The sequence below is a fragment of the Leiobunum rupestre genome, chromosome 5 (genome assembly GCF_980474605.1).
Source record: "Leiobunum rupestre chromosome 5, qqLeiRupe1.1.hap1, whole genome shotgun sequence".
Classification (NCBI taxonomy): Eukaryota; Metazoa; Arthropoda; class Arachnida; order Opiliones; family Sclerosomatidae; genus Leiobunum; species Leiobunum rupestre.
Genome location: NC_143388.1, coordinates 56,473,218 through 56,484,841, shown reverse-complemented (window position 1 = coordinate 56,484,841; position 11,624 = coordinate 56,473,218). Strand labels below are relative to the sequence as shown.

Below are 11,624 nucleotides of genomic sequence, written 5' to 3'. Positions count from 1 at the left end.
CTAATTGTTTCGTCGCGTATCCATTTTACCCAAAAATTTCACAACTTGCTTGAAAAAAATTAAATAATCCACGGATTTGAAAAAATTGTGGTGGTGGGGCCTCCATAATTTTGGTGGGGTCTCCAAATGGTTGGCCTACCTCCCCAAAAATACTGGCGCCGCTACTGGCTTTGGCGGGCTTCGCTTTCAAGCACCTCAGTGATATCAGATTTTTTTCTATTAACATTTCTTTGTTCATTTTCTATTCAGCGAGCTTTTTTCATACTTTTAATTTTACGAAAAACCGCAAAAGGTTTATGATCATATTCAATGTGTTATAATCGCAAAAAGTTCATGATCATATTCAATTTGTTATATTCGCAAAAAGTTCACGATCATATTCAATTTGTTATATCCGCAAAAAGTTCATGATCATATTCAATTTGTTATATCTGCAAAAAGTCCATGATCATATTAATTTTAATTATATCCGTAAAAAGTCCATGATCATATTAATTTTTAATATATCCGTAAACGGTCCATCAATTGGTGTATAATTTTTAATTAACACTTACACGTTCATCATTTATCACCTTAAATTGATCCAAAATATTTTTAATACATTTAAAGTAAGACATGTAATACGTCTCTCAATGTCATGAATGTTTCCACATATGCCCATGGGTAATTTGTGTAATATTATTTAACATTTAACCATAAAAATTGTCTTTTATTTAATAATAGCCGTTTGTAATTTTAATTAAATAATTCTTGATATATCTTAATAATGTTATTATATGTTCTTCGATATTTGTAAATAGTCCATGGGACAATAAAATGTAATATAACAATGGACAATTGGTTTTCTAAAATATGTTAATTGATATTCTAACGGCTCAATTGAAAATGACAAATATCTCTGAACATGCTTAAAAACACGAATGGCAGTTAATGGAACTAAAATAACAAAGCTATGATACAAATAAAATATACTAAAAAATAAGAAAATTTAATTCATAAAAAGGATAATTTACGTTTTTTGAATATAATATATTTTTTTAATATAAAATTTAAATATATAGTACCCACCACTACTTATGTTTCTGAGATGGTTGTCCATTGTGGCTAAATTTGAGTAAAAATACTATTGGAACTTGAATACTTGAATATTTGGATTTCTGAAAACTCATTTAACTTTAGCGTGATTAGTACCTGTAAAAGCAATAATACCTATTTTTTTATATCAAATAAACAAAAAACTTTGTAGAATTTTAATTTTCTAAACTCTACAGAATGTTTAAAGAAAATGCCATGATTTTTCTCTAAATTGTTTTTGGGAAAAATACATATTATTCTATTGATTTTGTAAAGGAAATATTTGTAAAGGCTACATGGTAATATTTTACTCACATAGTAATTCACTTTAGTTGTATCGAGCAGAATACCTTGAACCAATCCATCACGAAATTGAAAGGGACAGTCGTTAAAAAGCAAAATTATTCTAAATGAGGTTCTAAGCGGAACCTCATTTATTGCCCAGACACAATTATAATAATTATATTCTAGAATTGTTTTCTTCTCAATGTTAAAACCTACGGGAAAGGAACTAATTGATTTCGCGAGATCCGGGCGATAATGATTCGCTACCAATTAACGATTTTTCACTTTCATGTCATTATAAATGAGATCGGAATTGTAATTTCTTATCTTTATGACCAAATGACTGAACTTTTTAGAAAACCTTTTTGAATGTGAGATGTTAGCAATTTATCAGTAATTTGTTTAACGTATACAGGTGAAAAACAAATCAACTAGGCTAATACCTAAGACACCACTTTAGGCCTATGTCAGCAAACGACGTTTAAAGCCGTTACAATGCGTGGGGGGGGGGATACAATAAGTAACAAGAAACACAACGTATTTGTTAACTAACATCCTAGTCAGTGCGTGAGCCGAAAGAGTGATGTAGTGGCTGAGAGTGGAATTTTTCTAAACACCGTGTTAATATCTCACTTTTTTAGTGTTCTATCTTATATCTCATCCGTCAAGGAATACATTGATAATAAAAGTGAAGTCGATATCTTTAGAAAAATATCTGTGTACATGGATAGATAATTAAGCCTTTCTTGGCCACATTCTTTACGAAGGTATTTTAGGTAAAATATGGTACACGACGAGGCGATTTTCTGTTGGAACGAATCTATCGAAATCAATTTTGCGGTTATATCATCTTAATGCTACTCGCATCTGCAATCTCAAAATAACTTCTGTAAAAAGACTGAATTCGGACCCAAATAAAGGCAGTGAGATTATAAATTTTTCCCTGATTGCTGTTTTTCCTCAATTTTATTTCTGTGGGGGCTTTGCCCTAGTTGGTTTTTCCTTGTGGGGCCTCGAGCCCCAGAGCCCTCACGGGATCGCCGTCACTGCATCAGCTAGGCTTGCAAAATATCGAATTTCTGGTTAGCGAGTTACAAAATACCACACGTTATCTCTGTTTCTGTAACTAATGTATCTAATTCGGTGTCACACGGTGCTATAAATCTCTTACATCTGGGACATTCTAATCAGACTAGTATAGTTACCTTAAACTTTAGCCTCATGGGCGTCCAAACTTTGCACATGTAATGGTTCTCAATGTACAAAGTAAGAGAATCGAGCTATTTCTATCAGTAATAATTTTATTGTTTTTTCGTAAGCATTGTGACGATACTTTTGGGTTAGTTAAAATAAATGAGTTGCATTCAGCCTTGAGTTGCATCGCCATAATAATGTAAATATTATAATTTAGGCCAAAACGTTAGGAAATGGAGTGTTGGGAAAGGTTGTCAATTTTCGCTCTTGGCCAGCTGGTTTTTACCCTAGAACATCTCCTCTTTCTTAACAATAGAACGCAAGGGTTTTGCCCCTTTTGTTATAGTATGTATATAGCTATTTTAAAGAGTAGGATTTGAAAAGGAAGGGCAAAAAGACAAGTTCGGCATCCATTTTATTTTTTCAACATTAAACTACACTCTTAAAAAATGTTGTCCAATTTTGGATGAAACAGGATCCAAATGACTGACTCTGTGAGAGCACATATTTCGGTCCAAATTTGGATAAGAAAATTGACGTCCAAATTTGGATGGATATATTAGAGTCCGAATGTGGATCTAGCTATCCAAATTTAAAGAGTTATCAATCCCTTTATGGCTTTAAATTTAACCAAAATTAGACGAGTTGTCTTGCATTTTGGGAGGTATTGGTTCAGATTTGGAAAAAAAGGTTCAGATTTGAGCTCTATTTAATCCCCCATTGGAGTGGCAAGACTCCCCTTTTGGACGGGCAAGACTCCCCTTTTGGACGGGCTAGACTCCCCTTATGGACGGGCAAGAGTCGCCCTTTGGCATTGTAGGATTCGAATAAAAAAACTCTTCGGAATTCCAAAAATTTTAGTGTTTTAAATATATAAATTGTTGAAATAAAACTGCAATAATTTTACAAAATATAATTTTTTTTTATTTAGACACTTTATTTACAAAAGTAATTATCTACACTAATTTTAAACCTAGTTTTTTGAAAATATTATAATGTTCCGCGACGAGTCTTTTTGGAAAGCGTGAACACCTGCAAATAGAGCCGCTGGATTATAGAAACTTAAAATTTTTCTTTTTCAATTTCGACGCCGCCTTTACATGTGGTGAAGTCTTCATTTCCTAAACAGATTTGGAGTGACTGTTTTTGGACTCTAAATAAAAATAATAAAAATATATAAATTAATTCGGAAAAATAAATGTTTCATATATGATATTATGGTTCTTTAGCCAATCTATACTTAGTTGCAGCCTTCATTCGCGGTGTGTTCGACACGCATTGACGATTTCCGTTTACGTAGCTCTAGGAGCATTTAGGTTTCAGTCAGATATGACGGTTTGCGCGCAACTAGCTGCGCGCCACGCTCTCAATTAGGGGGTGGTATGTTCTCGACGCGATGGCCTCCGCGTGTAGACTACCTGTACCATGACCAATGGAATGTCCCCCTTCACAACCTTCACGAAAAAAGGGGAAACTTGAGCCGCCACGAACAAACTTTCTCGCTATGTCCATCATAAACTAAACAGGTTTCTTGGACTTGTCTTTGATGAATATTGTCACAAAATGGAAGCATTTTCAATTTTTTTGTCAGAAACATAGTTTTTAGCTTAAAATTTATACAGTGCTGTAACCCAGAATTCTTAAGTTTAAGTATAAAAACACTTACCTTAAAGATATAGGTCGTAGTGATTTTTCCAAGTTCCGAAACAAAATTTCGAACAAAGCCACGTGTAGAGGTCGGCGGAACGAATAAATTAACCGGCAAAATTTCGATTAACCATAAAAAGTTGGGTTAATTGTTTTTTATGAACATTTTATACGAATAAACAACGATTTAACATGCAAAAATATTCGGTGTTTTCGTATATTTTTTGAATAATTTGCGGTTATAAATAAAAATTAATTGGATAATTTCTTATTCAAAAACCGATCTCTAGCCACGCGGACGCTCGTTTCCAATAAAATGCTGGTTGAACGCGCTATCTCTCGAATAAGATCAGAGAGAGAGAGAGTATGCGGTGACCATCGTAAAAAAAACAACAACGTTTTTTAATGCATCTGTTTTTTTCCCTTTATCGTTGCTGACCCTGCCGCCGTTCAAAAACGATCTGGTTTTTGAAATAAAATTTATAATGTTTGAAATTGACACGTTTTTTTTTAAAGGATCCACATTTAGCTTTATGAGGGCAAACAGGGAGCTCATTTACTCGTATGATCCAAAGTCGGACTGTTTCGTACAATTTTGGACAAACATTGGATCCTTTTTTCTAAGAGTGTAAATTTCACTTATTCAGAGTTTTACTTTCTAATACGGTCAACCCAGACTTAAGTGAAATACCCTCAAGACTTATTTTAGGGACTCTTCGGCCAGTCACCAACTACGCTCCGTGAACGGGATCGACCAAAGCAGCCATAGGACGCCGGAGCCGACGAGATAAGCAACATTCGACTTACTGACTTACCCAGATTGCACGCCATTATTCGTTGGCATTATCAAGAACTTCGTGTTCGCCGTATTGAGGAGTTCGTCTCCGCTTTCCATAATTAGTTGCGCATTAGGTGTTCAGTGAGGTAACCCGTTTTTGTTCGTCAAAAACCTAATTTTAGAAATCAAAAACTACTAGTCACTACTGAACCGGAAAAACACTAAGATTGCTGTTATACCTTCCACTTAATGTCAGTGATGTTTTAATCATTTCATTTAATGTATAATCTTAAAAACTTATAATTAGTATATTATTTTAATACACTTTTAGTATAAAAATTTAGGATAGCATTTAGCGTAGAGACTTTATCCATTTAGCTTTTATGTTTTTAGTAGTGTTTTAACCGTTTTGTAAGTATTTAGTGTTAATATTAAACGTGTTTTTAATCATTAATCCTTGGCGTTCTGGATCTCCCTAAATCATAAAGCAATTTTAATTAGATTTATTTGTAGAGTTATAGATTACGCTGGTAAGGATAGGTAAGTTGCTAACTTAAACAGGAAAACGTTACAGCATTTGTTGAGATGAATTTAGCAGATCTGTTCAGATCGTCTACTTGGGGTAATTAAAAGTCACTCGATGACTTTGACCTAAGGTGTTGCCTTCTGGATTAGTCTAGCTAACTGATAAAATTTTAGATCAGTTTGTTGGGGAAGGTGAACATTACAGATCATTCGGATCTGACTAACGTATTATCTTCAGATTTCTGAAAATGGCGCGGGGAGCCTTACCTATTCATATCTCTTTTGAAATAATATAAGACGCTTTATGGTTTTAAAACTGAGCCAGGTAGATTTAACTATTTTCTTTGCGCGTTCGATTACTAATTTAATTTCACTGTTTTTCGAATGCGTAGGCGGATTCTAAATTAACTTCCTTAAAGTGTCTTTAACATACTGATCAACTCAACGAAAGAAAGATTTCCATTGAGTGCAGTGAGCGGTTGTCTCACGTTGCATTAACGGTTTGCCATCATCCTTCACCGCGTTACAACCCATCCACCTGATTTTATGACATTAAAAGTCTCTCGATGACTTTGGCTTAAGGTTGTGTCATGGGTATAAGCCTAACTAATTATTATTATTATTAAATATTTTTAAAAAATTTACTTTTCTAAAGAGATTTCATTTTCTAATGAGCTATAGAAATATGAGCCACGTTTCAATAGAAAATAGTGAAATTATTCTAATAGCGCCATATTTGTATGCTCATGTTCATACACAATTCAAATACAATTTAACGTTAATAATAGCCACCAGAACACTAATTTAACCCATTACGAAATTTCAAGTGACACACGTCATAAGGAAAATGTAAGTATCTAATCTTTCTCAAGTAGGACTTTCATAAGTGGTAAAATCATAAGAATGTCAAGGTTTAATAATAAATTCCCGCAATGGTTTTTCTTATCAATTTAACACAGATTGAATTTTAAATAAAATTTGTAAAAAGACGAATACTCATGGAGTAATATTTGCAAAGCTACTAATGTTCTCTATGGCCCATGGGCGAGGAATTACCTGATTGTGGGTTAGATGAAGACTTCAAAATTAAAATTATATATCATGCTACGGGTCATTTAATTGACAGTTTGTTTTAATACTAATAATATAGCTCTATCGATAAACTAAGATTGAGAATATCAATAGTTCAATGATAAAAATACCATTTCAAAAAATATGTATTGTATAATTCCTAGCCAACGAATATGAATCGTTTTTTGATCTGCGTCTTCGTTCTTATCGCGGCCTCCATTCTCGTCGAGGCTGATGACGACTGCGAACCTGGGACAGTCCGGAGATTGTGCGATGAATGTAAGCATCCCTGATCATTGTTACTGAAAACAAACCACAAATAATGTCTTATTAGAGAAACGGTTAGTTAAATCAAATTTATTCAAATTGCAGCAAGAATGATTCTTTGCGCTTTAGACAGCTATCATCAAGGCGATGAAATATGTTCAGCAGTGCGTAAAAGTTCTTTATTTTGTAGTCCATGAATAAGTAAATAATATTTAATAACCAAAAGTCTCGGTTTTAACAAATATTAAGGCCACTTTGCTAGTTGGACAGAACTCCAACACAAGTTCGTAAAAAGAGGTGTTACTCGCTTTTCAACCACATTGAGCAAACGCCAGTGTGGTCTTTAATGCGATATTTTTTATGAGGTGGCTTAACATTTTCATGGTAGAATGGTTATTATATTTTAAGAACATTTAAATTGATTGGACTTTAGCTAAGTTGACAAACTATTTAATTGCATAGATTTTCGAAGTGGAATTTGGTTGTCGAAATTTAGCTCAAGAATTGACATTTCTTAAATTCAATTGAAGATAGATTGAGCGTGCTTTTTTCTTTACTTTGACAATTCTCTTGTTATTAAATATTAATTTTTTAGGGTTTCAATTTACTATTGGTACTAGTTTATACAAATATTTATATTCATTTAATAGCAAATTGAAAGACAGATAGCGAGACTTCAAAGCTCTTGCACGGTAAATACTTAGGCCATAATATTATAACTAATTTTGTTTTTCTAAAATCCAATCAAATGATTTTTCAGGAAGAAAAGAAAGAAGCCAATGTAAATAAAAGTATTTATGAATAATATTTTTTCACTTGAATTACACAAATGATTTTTATATTTTCAGGACTGCGAAGGATATGAAAACGTAAGACTAAATGCGCGCAGCTAGGAAAAACCACTGCTAGTTATTTAAAATTGGCAATTTTCATCACTATGCGTTCAGTAACTTTCAAATGGTCAATAGGCGATAGTATAAATTGCAAGGTGTACTGGCTTTAATATATTTTGGGGGAACATTTGAGCGCCATCTAACGGTATAAACCTATTAAATTGCTTTTAAGTTTACCGTTGAACAGCGACTTCCAGCTTCATTAAATAAATCTTTAAAACTTTTAAAGAAAGTCATACTTAAAATTTTGTGGTAAGTTATGTTTTTAAATATTTAAACTTTTTAAAGAGAAAAAATATTAATTTTTTAAACCTTATTTATCGATGGCTCGGACATTTTTATTATTATTATTGTATTAGAGAAATGAAGTCTCGGACTTAAAAATTGTAAAAAATGAAAGACTTAGACTATAAAACCTTTTTAACTAAGGCTTAGTGATGCAGCCCCTATGTTTGGACCACGGCCAACCCCGATCACTTAAGCCCGTTACAGAAGTTGGCAGTGCTATGACGAATTTCCGGGAACATTTTAACAAGTTAGTTAAGACCAAAACAATTGTAGTTATCACCTATTCTAAATATTTGAATAGAATTTCTAACAGATATATATATATTCCTTTCTATAAGTTTTTTTCAGCCCGTGGAAGGCACATGGGACTAGGGGTACAACAATTGCAATGAATCAATTAAATGTTAAATCAGGGTCATTCCCTAAAATAATAAAGCTGCCTTACTTTAGTCGTACCTAAAGAAGTATTTCAAATGGTGCCACGGCTTTTCCAAAACTATGGCGCAGAAAGTCAAATGTCCTACCTTTAAAATTTTTATTTTCTATTAAATATTTTGAAATTCGACTTTGTTCAAAATCAAATCGGTTACTTCATGTGATAGGTGCTACAGCGTGCCAAAGTTTCCAATTATCAAGTTCGCTCTTGAACGAATGAAATAACCCCTTAAATATTCTTCAGAAATAAAAAAATCGAAGTATACAATTAAATTAAAAAAATTAGTTCCTGAAAAAAAAACCTTGGATTTTAACGAAGAATAGCCGTCAAATTAGTCAGACCAGAGGGGCAAGATTTAAATTTGAAAAGTCACAGTTTTATAAGTCTCTATAGCCGTAATTATGGTAGTTGCTTAATTACTATCATACGTTAGTATATTTCCGATAAAAAGTTTTTAAAGGTTCCGATGGCATATCCCCACGTCAGGTTCGACACTTACTAAACTTCAATTACTTGGGTACCCTTGCGCCTGGCTTTTGTTTCAAGTGAGACACCTTAATTTCGTTTTATTGAAATGAATAGATTAGCACCGTGTAAATTGAATGGTACCCTGACGACGTTACTGAACGCTAACCTCCACTAATTGAAACGAATCTAATATTTGTTCTTTATTTTTATCATCAGATATTTGTGGAAAATTTTGATGTAAAATCTGTAAGTGGCGTAAAGTATCCTACGTCATTGTTGGCCTTACTAATTAATTTTGTTCTTTTTTCTAGTGCAAGGCTAAATCTAGTGAACGATGCTAAAACTAGGTCGCATGCATTGACCACATGTAAGCAGCCGAACTGATGTAAAATGTCCGGAAAATTAAAGATAATTAAATAAAGTTAACGATTGAATTCAATTCCATGAGAAACAAATTTGTCCATCTGAGGAATGATTAAATATTGGTCAAATTGAGTAATAGACAATTATAATAATTTAAAAAAATTTGGATCAGTATAATTTACATTTTATGCCGAAACCATTCAAATTACATAAAATATTGTTTTTAAATATGAATGCAGGTATACAAATTTTCTCAATTTCAATTAGAATTTTAGAAAAATATTTAACAAGAGTTTTAAAATTTAAAATACAAACCCATTTTTAAAACTTGGTATTTCTATCGTCAGATTTTATATTTGTATTCCAGTTTTTCTGTTGGACCTAAACCCACTAATTTTATTAAAAAATAGTTCATTAATTTCCTTACAAGCTTAAAAGGGAAGACACACTAGTTTTTATACCATTCAATAATACGTCTTTGGAACATACCCCCAACTCTCTCGAACAGAAGCTATTTTGTGATTTTTGTAGTTTTAATTAACACATAAATTATTTAGATGAATAACATCAGGCAAATTTATTTTAGGCCGAAAAACTTTATTTTTCTTGTACTTTTATTAATTTATGAGATTTTGGTTTTTCAACGAGTATGATGAAAATAATAATCGGCTTAGCCAATAGTAGGAACCATACAGGTCTACTTCAAATACTAACGCCAATTACCGGTGACTGAGTTAAATTGTGTAGCAGGATGATGGCCAGCACTTAATTCAACAACTTAACAACTGCTCAATACATCTACTATTACCGTTAACCTCGGCAATTATTTATGGAAAGGTCAAACCACTCGAACCAGCAAACAGAGAACTTAAAAACTCAACCAAGAAAGAGTGGTTCAGAGTTTTCACCCAGTGGCACAGGCTGTCGAACCCGGCTCCTCTTGCTGGGAGACTGAGTACTAACCACTTCCACGCAACATTTGGCATGACTATAATCACCAGATTACCCCAAAATTTAGGTCGAAATATCCTTTAATGAGATCCAAATTTTGTTAAAGTAAAGATAATAAACATTAGATGAATAATTCGGTAAATCAACCAACTACCAAATCTAATTTAGCCCAGAAAGTAGAAAAGCAAATTGGTAGGTTACTACTGTTCAACACTCATTAAACATTAGAGCAGGTTTCAATTATCAACAACGAAACAAGTGTATTTTCAGAAAGTTAAATAGTAAGCAACTTCTCATTTCTACTGTAAGATGAGATACAGCTTCCGGCGCTCGCATTGTTACGATCAATACGTTTGAAGAAAATACACTGGTTTTATTGTTGATAGCTTTGTGACAAATTAATTGGATATTTTTAACCTTCCTAGATATTTTGGCGACACCCTGTCTTCCCAATTTCCCACTTGGTCCCGCTTTCTAGTCACCTTTATGGCGGAACACCCAAATTATAGATAACCAATTATAGTTAGGCAATGTGGTAAGGAAACACAATATCTGTAATAGTATTATCGAGCATCCAGTTGAGGGATGACACGGAGTTAACAGATAGAAAGGTATGCACTTCGTTTAGGATTTTACCCTAAATGTTCTGCTTTATAATCCCTACAAGACTGAAATTCTTTAAAGAAATACTCTAACAACTGATCGGAATAAAATAACGTTTAGACTTTACAATTTTGTAAGTGACAATTAGTTGTTCGTGTTCAATCTACCGACTTAGCTGCTCAGAAATTTCCACTGAAAACGGGTTTGCATTCAATTTTGGTGCGTTTCAACAGTTCAACAATTTCTGTGAGGCTTCAAAAGGATTACTTTTGTTACCAATTATCTTCTGCTATAATTTCGGCTAATCTTAATTCGAGATAATAAATTTTTGTAACCACATCGCAGGCCGTTAAAAATCAACAATACGCGTATTAAAATAATGTCTAGCTAGTGGTGGCGACAGCGACACGTTGCGGAAACCAGGGAATACACGTTATATCATAGGCCTATCCCCCCTTAGTTTGAATCGAAAGGCAGTGTCGGTTCAAGCAAACAGCTGGCGAAATTATAGCGCTTAATCCACCCGGTGGCGGAAAAAAGAAACGTAACGCGTCCCGCAATGCATGATGCCAGTTGCTTTAGTAGGTGCGTAGAGAGAGAAAGTGGGAAGGAAGAGGCTTCAATTTATCTCTACCAGGTGCCGGTACTATCGCCTGATTTCTTCTTTTTCGCCCCTCCAGTGGTGGTACAAAAGGCGCTATGCGCGTTTCAAACTTAGGGGTGATAGGCTTATGGTTATATCTACGAATATTTTTCTTACGGGTTCCCAAAGGCAAGGCCG

The 11,624-nt window shown here is 33.5% G+C and overlaps 1 protein-coding gene across 1 annotated transcript; it reads left to right on the top strand.

Annotated features, from left to right (window-relative positions):
* The first annotated feature begins 6,743 nt into the window (after positions 1–6,743).
* Positions 6,744–9,325, top strand: LOC149945351 (uncharacterized). Its single transcript, XM_090175774.1, has 7 exons — positions 6,744–6,853; positions 6,947–7,005; positions 7,492–7,533; positions 7,602–7,622; positions 7,690–7,710; positions 9,143–9,172; positions 9,238–9,325. The coding sequence occupies exons 1-7, from the start codon at positions 6,748–6,750 to the stop codon at positions 9,265–9,267; spliced, it is 309 nt and encodes a 102-aa protein (XP_090031900.1). The 5' UTR covers positions 6,744–6,747; the 3' UTR covers positions 9,268–9,325.
* The last annotated feature ends 2,299 nt before the right edge of the window (positions 9,326–11,624 follow it).